A 21,103-nucleotide genomic window follows, 5' to 3' on the forward strand; every position below is an offset into this window, starting at 1 on the left:
CCCCCAGTTTCCCAATATCCCTCCCCCAGATTCCCATTAACTCTCCCGCAGTTTCCCATTACCCCTCTTCCAGTTTCCCATTATCCCTCCCCAGTTTCCCATTACACTTCCCCCAGTTTCCCCTTACTCCTTCCCCCACCCCCATTCTCCATTACCCCCCCACATATCTGAACACAGTGGTGCACGTGAGTTGCCACTCATCCTCGAGTACAGCTGCTTTGCTCTTCATGTTTGGATCTGGATAGTGAGAGGCTGGGGTGAACGAGCTGTCATTGGCATTAAACAAGGGGTAAGTAACAGCTTCATACTGGGGCTGCTCTACCCATATTTAATTACCACAAACCCTCAGGCCCTTAGGGGGCGGCACGGTGGCACAGTGGTTAGCACTGCTGCCTCACAGCGCCAGAGACCTGGGTTCAATTCCCGACTCAGGCAACTGACTGTGTGGAGTTTGCACATTCTCCCTGTGTCTGCGTGGGTTTCCTCCGGGTGCTCCGGTTTCCTCCCACAGTCCAAAGATGTGCAGGTTAGGTGAATTTGTCATGCTAAATTGCCCATAGTGTTTGGTAAAGGGGTAAATGTTGGGGAATGGGTGGGTTGCACTTCGGCGGGTCGCTGTGGACTTGTTGGGCCGAAGGGCCTGTTTCCACACTGTAAGTAATCTAATCTAAAATTAAAGCCACATTCTCTTGAGTAATGGCCTGTTTCAGGTGATGGGTCCTCCTTGCTGGGGTTGATAGGGTCATAGTCATAGAACTATAGACTGTACAGTATGAAACAAACCCTTCAGTCCAACTCGTCGATGCTGACCCAATATCCTAAATTAATCTATTTACATTTGCCACCATTTGGCCCATATCCCTCTAACCCCTTATTATTCATATAACCAATTTTTAAAATGTTGTAATTGTGTCCACCTCCACCACTTCCTCTGGCAGCTCATTCCTGCATACACCATCCTTTGTATTATAAAGTTACCCCTTAGGTTCCTTTTAAGTCTTTCCCCTTTCACCTTAAACCTATGCCCTCTACTTCTCGACTCCCCCATCCCAGGGGAAAGACCTTGCCTATTTATCCTATTCAGTCCCTCATGATTTTATAAACCTCTATAAGGTCACCCATCAGCCTCTGATGCTCCAGGGAAAACAGCCCCAGCCTATTCAGCCTCTCCCTATAGCTCAAATCCTCCAACCCTGGCAACATCCTTGTAAATCTTTTTTGAACCCTTTCAAGATTCACAACATCCTTCCCATTGCAGAGGGACCAGAATTGACTGCAGTAATCCAAAAGTAGGCTAATCAATGTCCTGTAAAGCCATAACATGACCTCCCAACTCCTGTACTCAATGCTCTGACCAATAAAGGAAAACATGTTCCCCCCTCAGGCGACTGACTGTGTGGAGTTTGCACATTCTCCCCGTGTCTGCGTGGGTTTCCTCCGGGTTCTCCGGTTTCCTCCCACAGTCCAAAGATGTGCAGGTCAAGTGAATTGGCCATGCTAAATTGCCTGTAGTGTTAGGTAAGGGGTAGATGTAGGGGTATGGGTGGGTTGCGCTTCGGCGGGGCGGTGTGGACTTGTTGGGCCGAAGGGCCTGTTTCCACACTGTAAGTAATCTAATCTAATCTAATACCAAACGTCTTCTTCACTATCCTATCTACCTGTGACTCCACTTTCAAGGAGCTATGAACCTGCACTCCAAGGTCTCTTTGTTCAGCAACACTCACCAGGATCTTAATATTAAGTGTAGAAGTCCTGCCCTGGTTTGCCTTTCCAAAATGCAGCACCTTGCAGTTATCCAAATTAAACTCTATCTGCCACTCCTCAGCCCGTTGGCCCATCTGATCAAGATCCCATTGTATTCAGAGGCAACTTTCTTCGCTGTCCACTACACCTCCAATTTTGGTGCCATCTGCAAACTTACTAACTATACCTGCTATGTTCACATCCAAATCATTTATATAAGTAACTAAAAGCAGTGGACCCAGCACCAATCCTTGTGGTACCCTGTTGGGTACAGGCCTCCAGTCTGAAAAGCAACCCTTCACCACCATCTTCACTCTCCTACCTTCAGCCAGTTCTGTATGCAACTGGCTAGTTCTCCCTGTATTCCATGTGATCTAACCTTGCTAAACAGTCTACCATGTGGAACTTTGTCGAATACCTTACCGAAGCCCATATAGCCCTTTGTTGTATTCAAACACTGACTGTAATTTAAGGGGGCTCTGCTTTTGAACAATCTAATCAGCAATGCTATGCACTCCAAAATAACTCCAAGATGTGCTTTCATGTTTCAACAGAGGAGAAATCATGTCTAACATATTAGTATTGCTGAAGAAAGGCAGATTGTATTGAAGCCTCTCAACTGCCCTTATCGGGACAATTCACAAGAATACCAATAAAAGAGAAACCAACATTTCTACTGTTTGAGAGGAGAATGCTCATTGTTTGGCAAATGGAGTACAATTAGTAGAAGTGTTGCCATGGAGATTATAACAGTTAGTGATGATTGACAGTTGACTGCCAGCCAGATTGATCAGGGCATTGTCCTAAGACGTGAATCATTGGATAGACGTTACAAGTGAATCGAAACTGATGTAGTGCATGCACAGGATTATTTCTATTCGCACAGCACGGGGTCGTGTGTATTAATAAAAATACCTTCCATTATAATGAGCCAGACTGTCAGTTTGGAATTATGAGTTAGGGGATACATCTTTGCACACTCAGAATTATCCAGCAAATGTTATCCAATTTCAGAATCACATCTAATGCTGGACATAACTTTGCAAGTTTTGCAATTGCAGAAAGGCTGGGAATGGTCAGCATCTTGCATGTTTTGCACAGTTGAAGAGACATGCTGTTTGATATGATCTGCCAGACCTTGGGATATAAGCTCTCTATACCTGGCATCACATCAACACTGAAATTTATACGGTTAAAAACAATGACTGCAGATGCTGGAAACCAGATTCTGGATTAGTGATGCTGGAAGAGCCTTGGATGCTGCCTGAACTGCTGTGCTCTTCCAGCACCACTAATCCAGAAACTGAAATTTATATATAACATTACACAGTGAGTAATGTGGTATTTCAGTTATAGTGTTGGTTTCATGGCTTGACCTATCAGAGTTAACCCACCTGATTTGAAATTGAAATAAAATGTGGCTGTTAACTGTCAATCACTATTAACTGTTGCATTCTCCATGGCAATGCCTCTACCAATCAATATCAATCAGCACTCTTCTCTCATATGGTAGAAATGTTGCTATTCCCCTTGAACTGGTATTCTTGTATATGTTCCTGATCAGGTCATAGAACATAGAACATTACATTACAGCACAGTACAGGCCCTTCGGCCCTCGATGTTGCACCGACCTGTCATACCAATCTGAAGCCCATCTAACCTACACTATTCCATGTAAGTCCATATGCTTGTCCAGTGACGACTTAAATGTACTTAAAGTTGGCGAATCTGCTACCGTTGCAGGCAAATATGTCTTTTTTGCAGCAATATTCCTGTTCTGTACTTAAAATGATGATTTATTAAGTAGTTATGTTGTGGGATGGGCAGGGTGCTGTGGAATAATCAATCATACATTCAAACAGTAGACTGACAAGTAGGACAGGAGAACCATTCTATGGGTGAATGTGTGGACATTGACAGTCTGGTTTCTGAAGACTTCTCATGTTTTGTTTTTATCACAAAGGTTTTCCTGAATACACTGAAGCAGGTCCAGAGCGAAGAATGGCTTCTGGACATTGACCCTTGGGGACTGTTTGCAAACCTCAGTGAATTGTCCAAGGTAACTGCCCCATAGGGAATGTGAGACAGTATTAAACTAGGAATACACAGGTGACATAACTGGACAGAGGTCAGTATCCCATCACCAAGTCACCCTTTATTTATTTGTACACAGTACTTTGGCTCCGGCCAGCCAGCTCAGAGTCAGTCCCCTGAACTGGGGAGATTATAAAATCCCGTGTTTAATTTCTTTTTCCCTGTTTTTAAATTAGTCAGCCAGGCCCAAGTTAACAACCCAATTCAGAGATCTCGTAATCAACAAGGTCCATCTGGTTCCAAACACTACAGTATGCTCAGCCGCTGAGATTTCAGTTATAATGTTGGTAGGCAGAAGATATGGGACTAATCACCACAATCAGAACCTCAAGTTGGTGATAGTGTATTGATCACCTGATCCTTTATTTCCTTTCCTCAGCATTCTACACTTACTGATTAGTGGGTGGTATTTCTTCATGTCAGAGACTGCCATGAAGCTACAACATCTTAATGTGTGGTGGCTTTTAGCAAAGACCCATTGTAGTCCCAGGCACACTGGGGATTTGCTCTGCATCAGCTTAATCTTTTGGAGTAAAGAGGTGAGTGTGTCACTAAATACCTTCATGTCAACTGATGCACACTTCAACTCTTAGTTAGGTTTAAACTGAAACTGTCCAATATCTTTGGAAGGATGTTGACACGTGGGTGCTGTAATGAAACGGAGGTCACGCACAGTGTGGTACTGTGCTTATTGCTATCAACAATGCATTGCGGGTGACATGGTGGCTCCATGGTTAGCACAGCTGCCTCACAGCACCAGGGACCAGGGTTTGGTTCCCACCTCGGGCGACTGTCTGTGTGGAGTTTGCACATTCTCCCCCCTGTCTGCGTGGTTTTCCTCCCACAATCCAAAGATATGCGGGTTAGGTGAATTGGCCATGCTGAATTGCCAATGGTGTTCAGGGATGTATAGGTTAGGTGTGTGAATCAGGAGTAAATATAGGGTGGGATACTCTTTGCAGGGTCGGTGTGGACTTGTTGGGCCGAAGGGCCTGTTTCCACATATAGGGATTCTAATTTGTTCCCTGTCCTGGGCATTCCTTTGCCCAGTTATTAGGGGCTATGCCTCCTGCTCCCTTTCCAAACCACTCTCTCCCCACCCCTTGATGACGATGCATAAAACCCATTTGTTTGACCAGGTTTCTCATGCTCTCTTTGAATCTTGCTTTTAGATTAGATTAGATTACTTACAGTGTGGAAACAGGCCCTTTGGCCCAACAAGTCCACACCGACCCACTGAAGCGCAACCCACCCATACCCATTCCCCTACATTTACCCCTTCACCTAACACTACGGGCAATTTAGCATGGCCAATTCACCTAACCTGCACATTTTTGGATTGTGGGAGGAAACCGGAGCACCTGGAGGAAACCCACGCAGACACGGGGAGAACGTGCAAACTCCACACAGACAGTTGCCTGAGGTGAGAATTGAACTCGGGTCTCTGGAGCTGTGAGGCAGCAGTGCTAACCACTGAGCCACCGTGCCTTTTGGCTGTGTCAGTGGAGAGGGGGAGGTTTCAGGAGGTGAAGGTGTTGTGGATCTGGCCTGTCCTCATGGCCATTGAGGGGGGAACATTCTGATGGATCTGACAGTGTGATGGGTGGCTTCATGGGCATAGTGAGTCCATGCCCCAGGGTCAGCATCTTCAGCAGTGTGCTGGGTCTGTCCTGGCCTTCCTGTCAGGGTCAGCTTTTCTGCAGCAGTGAACAATGTGGGTCCTGGTTTTTCTTTAAACTTGCAGGCGTGAATTCAGCAAAGATGGACTTTATCTTAATTTTTTTCTTTGTTTTTATAAATAATTTGTTCTCAATTGGCACTGGAGTATGGGGACTTAAATCCTATTCACTGTATTTGTTTGTAAAAATACAAGTGACAATAAAGTACTGTTGTATTCTATTCTATTTTATTATGTTACTTTCTTCCGTCCTCCTCTGAATCACATTAAGACACCTCCAATAGAGCCATAGAGTCATACAGCACGGAAACAGACCCTTTGGTCCAACCAGTCCATGCTGAACACAATCCCAAACTAAACTAGTCCCACCTGCCTGCTCCTGGCCCATATCCCTCCAAACCTTTCCATACTTATCCAAATGTCTTTTAAATGTTGTAATTGTACCAAATCCACCACTTCCTCAGGAAGTTTATTCCACACGTGAACCACCCTCTATCTAAAAAAATTGCCTGTTGTCTTTTTTTTAAATCTCTCTCCTCTCACTTTAATAATGTGCTCCTTAGTCTTGAAATCCCCCATCCTAGGGAAAAGATACCTATGACTGACCCAATCGATACCCCTCATGATTTTATAAACTTCTCTAAGGTTCTCCTCATCCTCCTACAAGATCCATTCTCAAAGAGATTCTGAGACCTGGAGTATTGTGGGCAGTTTTGTTCTCTCTACCTTTGAAATGATATACCTTCCCTAGAGAGAGTACGGTGGAGGTTCACTCGGCTGATACCAGAGATGGCAGGATTGTCCTATGAGAAGAGTTTAGTTCAGTTGGGCCTGTATTCACCAGAGTTTAGAAGGATGAGGGGAGGTCTGATTGAAATGGATAAAGTTCTAATGGGGCTGGACAGACTAGACACAGGCAGGATGTTTCCCCTGGGTGGGGAGTCAAGAACCAGGGAGATTGTCTCATGATACACATTCAGGGCTGAGGTGAGAGTCTAGTGAAACCTGTGAAATTCTCTGCCAAAGAAGGCTGTGGAGACCAAGCCACTGAATATGTTCAAGAAGGAGAAAGATACATATTTAGATTTTACAGGTCTTGAGGGGTCTGCGAACACATCGGGAATATGGCATTGAGATACAGGATCCCTTTGAACCGAGGAGCAGCCAACCAGCCGACTCCTGGATTTATTGCTGAAGCTTAGAGGGTGATGGGTAATGGTTTGTTAGGAGAGCTAACCCAATGGGCAGGCTGTAAGAGTGAAGGCAGGGGTAGGAGTTGGGGTAGAGGGAGGGGGGGGTCTCCTGGTCAGCCACCAATGGCAAGCCATTGCAGTGCTGTGTCCCTAATCATGGACCAATCCAGTGGAGGTCCAGCCCTCCAACGAGGATGGGAGAAATGACAGAGAGTGATTGGTTACAACAGAGTGGCTTCCTGGGCCATGTAAGATCGACTGTGTTGGTGTGAGAATGGACAGCATCCTGCCCAGACCCTAGGCCTTCCCGAAAGCTGTTAGTGAATAATCTTTCTCCACATTTATTGATGCAAGATGAGTTGATAAGTTACACATTGTCCATTCTGAACCTTATTGCATTGATACTGAATTATAAGGGGGTTTTCAATGGCAACTTAATTGTGTGCCTGATCCAAAACTAGTTTGTGCAATTTAAATTTTGAACAGGACATACAAGATACATGACAGTCCCAATGAGCCTTCCGTTTGTAATGTAAACTTGTGTATTTTGTGGTCATGACAGGTGAGCTTCGATTTTTTGACCAGTCTCCTGGATGCAATAGAGAACTGTTGGACATTACCATCACTCCTTGGTGTGTTGTCAAAGGTAATTGCCACTAAATATTTTGCAGATAGATTTTAAATAGGATTGAGTGAATCCACTGATGTTAGACAGGGAGAGGGTGAGGACTGCAGAGGCTGGAGATCAGAGTCGAGAGCGTGGTGCTGGAAAAGCGCAGCAGGTCAGGCAGCATCCGAGGAGCAGGAAAATCGGCATTTCGGGTAAAAGCCCTTCATCAGGAATGGAGGGCTCGATTTTCCTGCTCCTCGGATGCTGCCTGACCTGCTGTGCTTTTCCAGCACCACTCTAATCCAGACTCCTGCTCTTCCTTGGTCTATGTAACACTGGAGTTTAGATAACCACCTCATTGTAATCGCCAGGCCCCTATACCATGAAAGCTCACTCTGATGACCAATGAACAAGGGCAGCCCTGATTGGTTTTACTCCTGAAGTCCCAGTTGGAGTTTCCCTAATGCTGCTCGGTTGAGATGAGCCCACCGAGACTGGTTTAGAATCAGAACCGGGATGTCTTTTCTCTCGCGTTTGATCCTGTCAGACAAAGGATTCCAAATTGGTCGACCTTCATTTGGGTCTTCCCCAGTGATGGTAATGGAAATCCAGTTCACACTCTCCCTCAAAATGATTCCAATTGGAATACCCAATGGAACCATCGGTGGGACTGAGATAGTGACTTCTTTGGTACCCTGTGCGCAGAAACTATACAAAAGATTTGCATTTGCTTATCACCAATGCCCCATAACTCTAGCAAATGGCATTGTTGTAGGCCAGGATATTGTGGTAGTCCATTTTCACACAGCAATGTTCCAAACAAGGCAATATGATAATGACCAAGTCACCTGTTCTGCTCTCATTGGTTGAGGGATAAATATTGGTGGAGATAGAGTGGGAGTTCTTCAGCTGTTCTCTAAACAGTGCAGTGACTGGGCTCTATACAACTGTACCTGCACCCTGTTGTCACAATCGTTGAAGTTACAGTGCTGGAAGCAACTATTCAGCCCATCTAGTCTCTGCTGGTTAGTTGCCAGAGCAAAAGCACTGAAAGACAGATCATTGGCTAAACACTTGATTTCAGTTTGAGAATTCCACAATGATTAAGATGGGGATAGACCCAAGGATCGTTTTGTTGTGTTAGTCAATGTTGTTTTCAAACTTTGTCATGACCTGACTGCTCCCTACATCACCAGGCTCCTTCAGCCCCACTGCCTGACTGACCGGGAAACATTGGTGCAGAAGCAGTTTGCAATTGGCTCAGAAGAGCTAGAATAGTAGTGGACCATTCAGCCCCTTGAGCCTATTCTATACAACATTATGCATTTCCTGTCATTAATATCTGGGCAGCATGGTGGCTCAGTGGTGAGGGCTGTTGCCTCACATTGCCAGGGAAGTGGGCCTGATTCCAGCCTTGGGTGACTTTGTGTGGAGTTTGCAGTTTCCGCCTGTGGCTTCCTCCCACTGTCCAAAGATGTGCAGGTTAGGCCTGGGAAATGTGAGGTTACAGGGATTGGGTGGGATGCGCTTTGAATGGTCAGTATGGACTCGACAGGCCAAATGGCCTGCTTCCGCACTGTAGGGATTCTACAACGATTCTGTACGTGGTGCTGAAAACCAGTGGCGTGTTTTATTCCGATATGATCAATTCTTCCATATTTTTACAAAGTGCAATGAAGACGATGCTTTTCTGAAGTACAAATGTTTGCCATCAGTTTCAGGAGAGCGTATGCTGCAGTCATCAGAAATATTGCCTGAATTACTCTTCGGCCAATCTCTACCTCAATAACCTGAAGATGAGGGAGGACTTTGGAATCTTTCTTAAGGTATGACACTTATCCTGGTTCTCTGAACTCATCCTTACAAACGAGGTCACGGTGGTAGTGCTGCAGCTTTTGTGAGACCTAATTCCATTGTGTCGAGTTGTACAATGGAAAGGTATCTTGCTTTTATCACCCAAGTGTTTTTACAGCATGGAAAAAGACCCTTTGGCCCATCAAGTCAGTGCTGTTCATCCAACGCCTATCTATTCTAATCCCAATTTATTTACCTGCTATGAGATTTTGAATGTTTATCTAAATACTTCTTAAATGTTGTGATGATGACTGCCTTTACCACCCTTTCAGGTAGTGAGTTCCAGTTAGCCACCACCCTCTGGGTGAATGAAAACCTTCCTTGAATTTCCTGTGAGCCTCCCAAGTCATACACTGAACCTATGCTGTTGGCCCAGTCCCACTCTCTAGGGTTGATTCCACATATTTCTGGAAGTATCTTTTGGGTTGTAAGAAGGACGCAATAATTTCAGCCTTTTCATAGCGACTCACAAATGTCAGGAAAATGGCAGAAGAACCAGAGAGGGCCTGAAGGCAAATGATCCAGGTCAGGAATGTACTGGCTGAGAGTGTGGTGGAGGGAGACTCAACAAAACTGAGAAATCTAGCAGGACAATGGGGACTCGAGCTCCTCAAAAATGTTGATGATACATCCCTTATCCCACCCACCTATTATCCCGCCTATTGCTAATGGAAACATGACATCATTGTGGTTGTGTAACTGAACTACACGCCACGAGATGAATAATTCGGAGACTACGATTGCAAATCCCAGCATCAAAATGTGAGAATTTGAATTTGGTTTAAGAAGTTTGGGAAACTGACCACGAAAGTCATAAAACACCAACTGGCTCAGTCATGCCACTTGAAGGACCTACCATCCCCACCCAGCGGCTTGTTACAGGTCAAGCTGGTTAGTCCCTTTACTACCCTCAGAACTGGCACTCAGCTGTCTGAACTCACTGAGTTTGACTCAGTGACAGTGAAGAAACGACGATATATTTCCAAGTCTGGATGGTCAGTGTCATGGAGGGGAACGTGCAGGTGGTAGTGTTCCCATGTACCTGCTGCTCTTGTCCTTCTAGATGGAAGTGGTTGTGGGTTTGGAAGGTGCTGTCTGAGGATCTTTGGTGCATCCTGTAGATAGTACACACTGCTGCTACTGAGAGTCATTGGGAAAGGGAGTGGATGCTTGTGGATGTGGTGCCAATCAAGCGGGCAGCTTTATCCTGGATGGTGTCAAGCTTCTTGAGTGTTGTTGGGGCTACACCCTTCCAGGCAAGTGGGGAGTATTCCACCACACTCCTGACTTGTGCCTTGTAGATGGGGGACAGGCTTTGGGGATTCAGGAGGTGAGTTACTTGCTGCAATATTCGCAGCCCCTGACCTGCCCTTGTAACCAAAGAGAGGTAACAAGAACATTCCCATGTAGCGCCCCGTTTGCTATTTTTTTTTAACGTAACATTTCTCATCCTGCTGCATTGTTCCTTGGGAAACCACCCTGTGTTTTATTTCCATGGGGACAGTGGTGTGAACAGAACGAGCAGTGCAAACGGCTGCACTTGTCCGATCTGCTGGTATCGCCCCTGCAGAGGTTGACGAGGTACCCGTTGCTCCTGAGGAACCTCTGGAAGAGAAGCACAGAGACAGCGGAGAAACAGAGAATCCAGGTTATCATCAAACAGGTGGACAATTCGATCTGTGAGTATGTGTTCTCCAACCAGGCCGCACGCTTTAAAATGACATTTGTAACAAAGAGAGGCCACACTCACTCACTCACTCACTCCTACCAGCTTTGCTACAAAGGGTGATCCATAAACATTTTTTTGATTCTTTCAGAGCTCTGTTTTACCAACACCTTTTAAGAGAGAAGAGACATCGGTTCATCTATAGATTAGATAACAACTATTCATTGTCTAGTCTCTGAGGACAGAAGGATAAGGCTTCTAATCTTCTTTTACTCACACACCCCTGACTAGGCCCAATATTTATTGCCCAGCCCCAATTGCCCAGAGGGCAGTTAATTGTTAACCACCTTGCTGTGGGTCTGGAGTCACATGCAGACCAGACCAGGTAAGGATGACAGATTTCCTTCTCTTAAGGATATTAGTGGGATTGTATTCATTGGAGTTTAGAAGATTAAGGGGAGATCTAATAGAAACTTACAAGATAATACATGGCTTGGAGAGGGTGGACACTAGGAAATTATTTCCGTTAGGCGAGGAGACTAGGACCCGTGGACACAGCCTTAGAATTAGAGGGGGTCATTTCAGAACAGAAATGTGGAGACATTTCTTCAGCCAGAGAGTGGTGGGCCTGTGGAATTCATTGCCGCAGAGTACAATGGAGGCTGCGACGCTAAATGTCTTCAAGGCAGAGATTGATAAATTCTTGATGTCACAAGGAATTAAGGGCTATGGGGAGAATGTGGGTCAGTGGAGTTGAAATGCCCATCAGCCATGATTGAATGGCGGAGTGGACTCGATGGGCCGAATGGCCTTACTTCCACTCCTATGTCTTATGGTCTTATAGATGGTTTTTTCTGATAATCGGCAATGTATTAATGGTCATCATTAGACTCTGAATTCCAGATTTTTATTCAATTCAAATTCCACCATCAGCCATGTGTCCCGGAATATGACCTGAGTCTCTGGATTAACAGTCCAGCAATAACACTATACCAGGCTATTGCCTCCCCGCAAATCGGTTCAGTGAGTGAACAGACTGCCGAATGGTACAGTGAAAGTAGTTTGTAATGCTTCGCTTCAATTCAAATTAGATTCCTGTTTACAAAATACCATTTCCTCCTAGACACCAGTGATTAGAAGCTTCACGTTTCAGGGTCATGCTATGGGAGATAGAGAGGGGGCAGTTAAAATGGTAGAGCTCTGCTTCTGGGCAACCTCCCAGTCTGGTAGCACCAGTTTTCAAGGGGCTGAGCGAGGTTCAAGGACCACATTATAAATGAAAAATCAGGATACAGCAATGTGTACGGGACCTCCAGCCAACACACAAAGATGATTGAACACTCTCCCAGTGATGAGCTCATGATGACTACATGGGGTTGCCAACTCTGTGTGGAGATTGCACCACATGACCTCCAACAATCCTCCCATTGGTCACCTGACACATCCCTGCTCTGGTGCTGCCTGACCATCTTTTAGCCTTTGGAAAACAATCTCCCCATAATCTGACTGATCACTCTTGACTGTTGCTGAAAACAGCAGTCTCCCTTTCCTACTCCAACACCTCGTGACCAGCGAAGAAAAGTGGTGAAGGAAAATGAGATTTTGTCTGATTTCTTTTTCCCTCCTGGACTAATTGTGTCCTGGAGACTGATCTTCACCTGCTCCAGCCACCAGGAAACACTGGAGAGTTGGTAGCTCCTCATTCCTCCTCTCATCCCCACTCTGCCCAGCTGACAGCTGCCACTTTCAGTTGTTAGTGATGCCCAGAACTGGCATGTGATGGTGCTAGGATCTTCTTTGGGAAGATCAGTTGCCACTGACACATCTTATTATCCCAGTCAATAATCTCACTCCTATTTGCTGATGACAGATAACCACATGAATTGGGCATGTAGCTGACTAACAATAAGGGGTTGATTGAATGATGGTAATGGTAACAGGTTACACGGCTGGTTAATGACGTTAGCACTAAGTAAGAGCTGTTGTTAACTCCTAAGTACTAGGTCTATGCAACATGTCTGTAACACTAACAACTAATCAGACACACAACTTAGAACAGTTACCTAGAACTGACTAACTCCTTCCAGGGGCAGCTATTTAAATACCAGAGGGCAGAGTGATTCCAAAACTACCCAAATTAACTCTTTCTAGGCCAAATGCCGCACTTTCCACCTGAAACAGCTGATTGGTGTTATAACCAGGCACCATCTCTGCCTTGGATTGGACGCTTACTCCAGGGGGGGTAAAACTCAGAACCATGCCAGCGCCATTCAGCTCAATTAGATAATCAAGAAAAAAACTCACCAATGGTTTCCAGGGCACAAAGAAAACTTATCTGAACATGGAGGTCCATTGCCTTATGGATTCTTCTTGTGTCGTGTTTGTCAGGTGACCTTGAAGGCAAAGTGAAGTGGCTGGACAGGATTCAGAAATTTCAGCAGATTCAGGAGATGATCGTCTGGCCTCCAATCTGGGAAAGGAATAAGAAGATATTTCTACCTGAGGTGGGCTGGTACTGTTTACTGTTTGATGATGCCTGTGTTCAGTACGCAGTAGCTATCGCCTCAGTCCTTGTGAACTCTGAGTTTTGTTTCCACATTAGTTCCATATTTATAGTTTCTGTAAAACCCAGGCTTGTCTAAAGCTGAACTCTGAATTGACACTCATTGCCCCCTGTGCTGACCATCTGATAGCTCAACACTTTGAATTTAAATTTCTCCGTCTGCAATATTGAAAGCTCTTCAAGGCCCAACCCCACACCCATCTCCCTCGTCTGTCTGAGATGCCTCACGCTGACTGTGCCTTCAGTGATGTGGAGGAGCTGGTGTTGGACAAAGTTAAAAATCAAGCAACACCAGGTTATAGTCCATCAGGTTTATTTGGAAATACTAGCCTTTAGAGCACTGCTCCTTTGTCAGGGAGCTAGTGAAGCAGGATCATAGGACACAGAATTTATAGTACGATTTATACTGCCCCACTAGCTGATGAAGGAGCAGTACTCTAAAGGCTAGTGCTTCCAAATAAACCTGCTGGATTATAACCTGGTGTTGTGTGATTTTTAACTTTGTGCTTTCAGTGATCTAGAGCCCAGTTTCATTCCCTTGCTCTCTCTCGGCCTTTCCACCATCTCCTTTCATATTCAGGGAAAGCACGATTACAATGGTCTGCTTCCTGGCCAAGGGCAGATCAACTTTCTCATTGGTGAGAAACTCCCAGCTGGACAGGGAGTAAGGAGTTCCCTCCACAGGGATCATCAAGGAGCAACAACAACATGCCAGGACCTCAAATCTAGGAAAATTCCCCCAGATGCTCCACATTCCCATAATCCATTGAGAAATGACAGTCAGCCAAAGGAGGAGGCAGGTGGCCAATAAACTTGACTAAACTGAGAGGTTTTAAGGAACATCTTAACAGGAGCAAGATAGGGCTGAGAAAGAATTCCAGAGGTTAGGACCTTGGGAGTTGCTGGAGAGGGAGGAGAAGGGGTTTGGGTGCATGCAAGAGGCCAGAGTTGGAGGAACGCAGTGTTCTTTTGGAGGCAGAGAGATGCTGAATGCTCAAACTCTTTTCTCACTTGTCGGAGCAGCTGGTCGGTACCAGGCTCTGGATTGATACTGCTTCACCCTGCTCATCCTGATTGATTTGATATCCTTTATGCCAAACAGCTTGTAACTCATTCAGCAGACTCTGGTAGGTAACATTGACTTAGAGATGGAGCAGGGTGTCGCTGGCATGAACAATCATTATATTTATCACAGTTTACTCTAACACAATTACTATCCCCATTGTTTAAAGCTCACTTGTCAAGACAGTGAAATTTAATTTTGTCTGTTGGAATTTTTATTGAGTTGAGTCTGCTGGCAGGAGGAGGTGTAGAGTTTGGTTTGTGAATTCTGCTTGGTCACCGGCTTCAGCTTAAAGTAAAACATCAGGAAGAAATTCACTTTGGAAGGAGTAACAGGAATGCAGAGTACTGGGCTAATGGTAAAATTCTTGGTAGTGTAGATGAGCAGAGATGTACACAGATCCCTGAAAGTTGCCACCCAGGTTGATAAAGTTGTTACGAATGTGTATGGTGTGCTCGCTCTTATTGGTAGAGGGATTGAGTTTTGGAGCCACGAGATCATGCTACTGCTGTACAATATTCTGGTGGGGCCGCATTTGGAGTATTGCATACAGTTCTGATCACCGCATTATAGGAAGGATGTGGAAGCTTTGGAAAGGATTCAGGGGAGATTTACTAGGATGTTGCCTGGTATGGAGGGAAGGTCTTATGAGGAAAGGCCGAGGGATTTGAGGTTGGTTTTTGTTGGAGAGAAGAAGATTGAAAAATGACTTAATTGAGACATAAAAGATAATCAGAGGGTTAGATAGGGTGGACAATGAGAGCCTTTTTCCTCGGATGATGATGGCTAACACAAGGGGGCATTGCTTTAAATGAGGAGTGATAGATATAGGACAGATGTCAGAGGTAGCTTCTTTACTCAGGTAGTAGTAAGGGTGTGGAAATCACTGCCTACAACAGTAGTAGACTAGCCAACTTTAAGGGTACTTAAATGGTCATTGGATAGATTTATGGACAAAAATGGATTCGTGTAGATTAGATGGGCTTCAGATTGATTAGATTACTTACAGTGTGGAAACAGGCCCTTCGGCCCAACAAGTCCACACCGCCCCGCCGAAGCGTAACCCACCCATACCCCTACATCTACCCCTTACCTAACACTACGGGCAATTTAGCATGGCCAATCCACCTGACCTGCACATCTTTGGACTGTGGGAGGAAACCGGAGCACCCGGAGGAAACCCTTCGGCCCAACAAGTCCACACCGCCCCGCCGAAGCGTAACCCACCCATACCCCTACATCTACCCCTTACCTAACACTATGGGCAATTTAGCATGGCCAATCCACCTGACCTGCACATCTTTGGACTGTGGGAGGAAACCGGTGCACCCGGAGGAAACCCACGCAGACACGGGGAGAATGTGCAAATTCCACACAGTCAGTCGCCTGAGGCGGGAATTGAACCCGGGTCTCTGGCGCTGTGAGGCAGCAGTGCTAACCACTGTGCCACCGTGCCACCCACAGGTTTCACAGGTTAGTGCAACATCAAGGGGCAAAAGGCCTGTACTGCGCTGTAATGTTCTATGTTCTATGCTCTAGATTTGGGACCTTTACCTAACTCTCCATTCTGTTGGGCACCGAAGAATTTTGTTTCATGATCAAACATCTCACACGTGGTATGAAGGGGCCAGAAAACAAAGTGAATTGATGTAGCTCTGGGAATGATGATGAAACTGAAGTGGGTGTCGAAGTGTGATACTGGAACTCACGGCAGTACCTGTTCACATTGAACAAGGCAGCAGAGTCTTGAAAGGGATCTTCCCACGCCTCTGCCCAGCTGTACCCAACCTGGACTTGGCACTGATTTGGAAAAAGGGGTTTGTAATCCCAAATACATTAATGATTCCCGATTCTCATCTCCATAATACCGTGAGGGTTTCAGCTGTTTGTTGAGTCAGCTGGTGTTAAATGCTTCCCCACATCTCATCTGACCACAAAAGGGCATTTTAGCGATATGCCTTACCAATTCAGTGCTCAGCCATCATTATACAAAACAGGTGGTCAACAGGAAATCAACCTGAATTTCAAACACACATCATACATTCAAAAACTCCCACAAACACACAGGTGGGAGGACAATGGGATATGGATCTTATTGTTTGGGTGGTTTAAGGCAGGACCAGCCTGTGTCAAGGCATAATGATCATAGAATTCCTACAGTATGGAAACAGGCCATTAGGCCCAACAAGTCCACACTGATCCTCTGAAGAGTGACCCGCCCAGACCCATTCCCCTACTCTACATTTACCTCTGACTAATGCACCTAATCTATATATCCCTGAACACCATGGGCAAGTTAGCATGGCCAATTCACCTGACCTGTACATCTCTGGACTGTGGGAGGAAACCAGCGCAGACACAGGGAGAATGTGCAAACTCCACACAGACAGTCGCCCGAGGCTGGAATCGACCCTGGGTCCCTGGCGCTATGAGGCAGCAGTGCTAACCACTGAGCCACCGTGCTGCCTGTAAACTCAGTTTTGGGAGGTTGTGAAATAAGTGTTATAACAAAATGCAGGATGGTTTGACTCAGACAATGATGATGGGAAGCTATAATAACGAAGAACTATGAGATTGTTACCATGGAAATGCGGCGGGTGAGAAGAGATTCGATGGAATTGTTTTTATCTACATAATGTTTTGATCGAATTAAGAGAATGTGGAGAGTTAATTGATAATAGTGATTGTTGAGAAGATTTGTAGCTCAGGTTGATGATAAGTATATAAGTTAGCTCGCTGAGCTGGAAGATTTGTTTTCTGATGTTTTGTCACCATACTAAGTAAAATCTTCAGTGAGAGTCTCTGGTGAAGCGCTGGTGGTATGTCCCACCTCTCTACTTATAGGTCTTGGTTTCTTAAGGTGGGTGATGTCATTTCCGGTTCCATTTTTCAAGGGAAAGGTAGAACGGGTCTAAATCGATGTGTTTATCGATGGAGTTCTGGTTAGAATGCCACGCCTTTAAGAATTTTGGTGCATGTCTTTGTTTCACCGGTCCTAGGATGTGTGTGTTGTCCCAGTCAAAATGGTGTCCTTCTTTGTCTGTATGTATGGAAACTAGTGAGAGTGGGTCGTGTCTTTTGGTGGTCAGTTGGTGTTCATGTTTCCTGGTGGCAGATTTCCTGCTGGTTTGTCCGATGTAGTGTTTTTTTACAGTTCTTGCATGGTAACTTGGTAAATGACGTTAGTTTTGCTGGTGGTATCTAACGGATCCTTTAGGTTCATTCGTGTGTTGGTAGGTTTGTGGGCTACTATGATGCCAAGGGGTCTGAGTAGTCTGGAAGTCATTTCTGCTATGTCTTTGATGTACGGTAATGTGGCTAGAGTTTTTGGTTGTGTTGTGTCTGCTTGTTTGGGCTGGTTTCTGAGGAATTGGCGGATTGTGTTTATTGGGTAACTGTTTTTCTTGAACATGTTGTATAGATTTTTGTTTTCTGCTTCTTGTAGTCCTTGGGTGCTGCAATGTGATGTACCTCGTTGAAATAATGTCTTGATGCTGCTCCGTTTGTGGGTGTTGGATGATTGCTTCTGCAATTAAGCATTTGGTAGACGCTACAGAAAAACATTACACACGGAACAAATCCTTTGGCCCAGCTCCATATACCTGCCTTTGGCCCATATCCATTAATACTTTTTGTGTAAATAGTCTTTCTTAGATTTAAAATTAACAGCTGTGATTTATAGTTTATGGATATTATGGCTGGAATTGTTCCCCTAACAACCAAGGCCCAAAGAGATTGTGTTCAATGGCTTCTTCCCTAGCCTGTTAATCACACACAGGCCGTACCTGGACAGTTTGTGACTGGGGTGGAAGCTGAGATTATGCACAGGATTCTAAGGTGATGGGATTCCGGATTCTTTTTGACAGCCTGACCCTGTTTAATAACTTTCCTGAATAGAAAAAAGCACAGTGATAATTGGAATTGATTGCACTGGTCTCACTGGGCTTCCAGTTTTGATGTATATTTACATTTTAGATTACTTACAGTGTGGAAACAGGCCCTTCGGCCTAACAAGTCCACACCGACCCGCGGAAGCGCAACCCACCCAGACCCACTCCCCTACACCTAACACTATATGTAATGAATGGTTCCAGTATGTCCACATTTTACTGGTATTCCTTGTGGGTTAGAATTCTAAGGCTCGGTTATGCAAATGTTCAGCTATCTTAGAAGCGGTTGTTCTGAGTCCCTGAAATACTGTTGTTCATACCTTTAAAACTCAATCCGTGGCTTCATCCCAATAAATAAGTCAATAGTCATTTTCGGTACAGAGCATGGTTTTCAGCTGTGTTTGACCTCACTCTCACTTCTTTGGGAGATCCATTGTCCTGCCATAATGCTTGGAATCTATTTGGAAACATCGGAGACTGGGGTGCCCCTTCACAAAGATGGAAACCTCTCCGAGTTGCAGGGTGTGTTTTCCAGCCCAGCTATCCCTGTTCCACAAGCAGGATAACAGCATTGCTCCAGTGAAAGGCACCAGCAATCACCTCAGGGTCATACCAAAGTCGGAGACCAACTACTGCTTTGTTTAATGAATGGATGAAATGAGGATGCCCCTTGCTTAGCAAATATTTATTGATGGGCGAGTCTGGGCAAAGGTCGCTCAGCTGGAGGCCAGACTCTGCACAGTAATACAGAGAGAGAATTGCGGGGGAAAGTGTTTTCCCTGAGGGCAGCTACTGCTGGAGACTGGATTCTGTCTGTACAGCTTTGCCACTGCCTCCTCGGTTCATTGTGCAAAGAATCTACCTCATTCCACAAGACAGCAATCATCTTAAAATAAAACCAGAATCTTGCATTTTTTAAAACCTGGATCTTGTGATATTCCAACGTGAGTTAAAGCTCATGATTTCCTTTACAAGTTGCGACTGCACTGTAAGAAACCCAGCAACCAATTTGCACAAACCAAGCTCCTGTAAATAGCAATATGATGGTGTTATTCTGAGCTGTATTGTAACCACTTAGCTAACCTGCCTCTTATCTGCTTATTGCAACAGTGTACTTTTTTTATTCCTGCATGGGATGAGGGTGTCACTGGCTAGGCCCAGTATTTATTGCCCATCCCTAATTGCCCAGAGGGCAGTTAACAGTTAACCACATTGCTGTGGGTCTGGAGTCACATGTAGGCCAGACTGGGTGAGGATGGCAGGTTCCTTCCCAAAAGAATATTAGTGAACTAGATGGGTTTTTCCAACAATGGATTCATCATCACTGTTAGGCTTTTAATTGCAGATTTTTGTTGGATTCAAGTTCTACCGTTTGCCACAGTGGAATTCAAACCTGGGTCTCCAGAACATTATCGGGGTTTCTGGATTAGCTGTCCAGCGATAATACCCCCGGGCCATCACATCCCTAAAATAAGCAGCTTTAATCGTCCACCAAGATCCATTTAAGATCCAGTTTGTGTTGGAAGGAAAGCAGTAATTTATCTCATAATTGTAGTTTTGAAAAATAATTCATCTTATTCAGATGGCATCTGGTGAGATGGTTCACTTTACGGTTTGAAATCCTTTTCAGACTGATGCTTATAGCAGACTGGTATTCATTGTTGTGTTTCCAAAAATATTATACAAAATATTAAACTGAAATTTAACAGGTAGCTGATTTACGTGTCGACAAACAAAAGATTTGTCACTTGCTCTTGGACTAAATCTCCCTCGATGTTCATCACAGATACATCACCTCCACCTTTTTCCACTCAGACTGTGGACATCGGCAGAGATTGTTAAAGAGAAGTTACACCGCATTAAACAATTAATTAACAGTTCAGGAATGGCTCTTCCCTGACAGTGATAGGAACAAAGGGACAGGTATAATTGTGTAGCATCCCTGTCCAAGTGAGATGTATGTGTGTGAGATATACGTCTGTATGGTGTACATCTGTGAGGTATACACCTATGTGGTGTATGTGTACGTGCTGTTTGACTGATGTGTATGACTGTATGAAGTGCACGACTGTGAGGTGCACGACTGTGAGGTGAATATGTGTGAGGTATATGACTGTGAGGTGCTTGTGTGTGAGGTGTATGACTGTGAGGTGTACGACTGTGACATGTACATGTGTGAGGTGTATAACTGTGAGGTGTACATGTCTGATGTGTATGATTGTGACGTGCACGTGTGTGAGGTGCACATGTATGAGGTGTAAGACTGTGAGGTGTCGACTGTGAGGTGCACGACTGTGAGGTGTCGACGGTGAGGTGTATGACTGTGAGGTGTACCTGTGTGACGTGTAAGACTGTGAGGATCACGTGTGAAGTATATGACTGTGAGGTGCATGTGTCTGAGGTGCATGTGTGTGAGGTGTACGACTGTGAGATGCACATGTGAAGTGTACGACTGTGAGGTTCCCGTTGTGAGGTGCACGCGTGTGAGGTGTATGACTGTGAGGTGCACGTGTGTGAGGTGTACGTATGTGATGTGTACGACTGTGAGGTGTACTACGTGAGGTTTATGACTGTGAGGTGCATATGTGTGACATGTATGACTGTGAGGTGCATGTGTGTGAGGTGTATGACTGTGAGATATACGACTGTGAGGTGTACGTGTATAAGGTGTATGACTGTGAGGTGTACGACTGTGAGGTGCACGTGTGTGAGGTGTACATGTGTGATGTGTACGACTGTGAGGTGTATG

General features: G+C 45.1%; 1 protein-coding gene across 7 annotated transcripts in view; it reads left to right on the forward strand.

Moving 5' to 3' along the window:
- Positions 1 to 21,103, forward strand: part of plekhg7 (pleckstrin homology domain containing, family G (with RhoGef domain) member 7) — a 96,736-nt gene that overhangs the window by 51,109 nt on the left and 24,524 nt on the right. For all 7 annotated transcript variants that reach the window (XM_072562341.1, XM_072562336.1, XM_072562335.1 and 4 more), the window contains 5 exons: positions 3,707 to 3,802; positions 7,271 to 7,354; positions 9,034 to 9,144; positions 10,677 to 10,851; positions 13,227 to 13,342. In XM_072562341.1, the coding sequence (XP_072418442.1) occupies positions 3,707 to 3,802; positions 7,271 to 7,354; positions 9,034 to 9,144; positions 10,677 to 10,851; positions 13,227 to 13,342 (582 nt within the window). The remainder of the gene's footprint in view (positions 1 to 3,706; positions 3,803 to 7,270; positions 7,355 to 9,033; positions 9,145 to 10,676; positions 10,852 to 13,226; positions 13,343 to 21,103) is intronic.

Source organism: Chiloscyllium punctatum, chromosome 44 (assembly GCF_047496795.1).
Source record: "Chiloscyllium punctatum isolate Juve2018m chromosome 44, sChiPun1.3, whole genome shotgun sequence".
In the NCBI taxonomy this organism is placed as follows: Eukaryota; Metazoa; Chordata; class Chondrichthyes; order Orectolobiformes; family Hemiscylliidae; genus Chiloscyllium; species Chiloscyllium punctatum.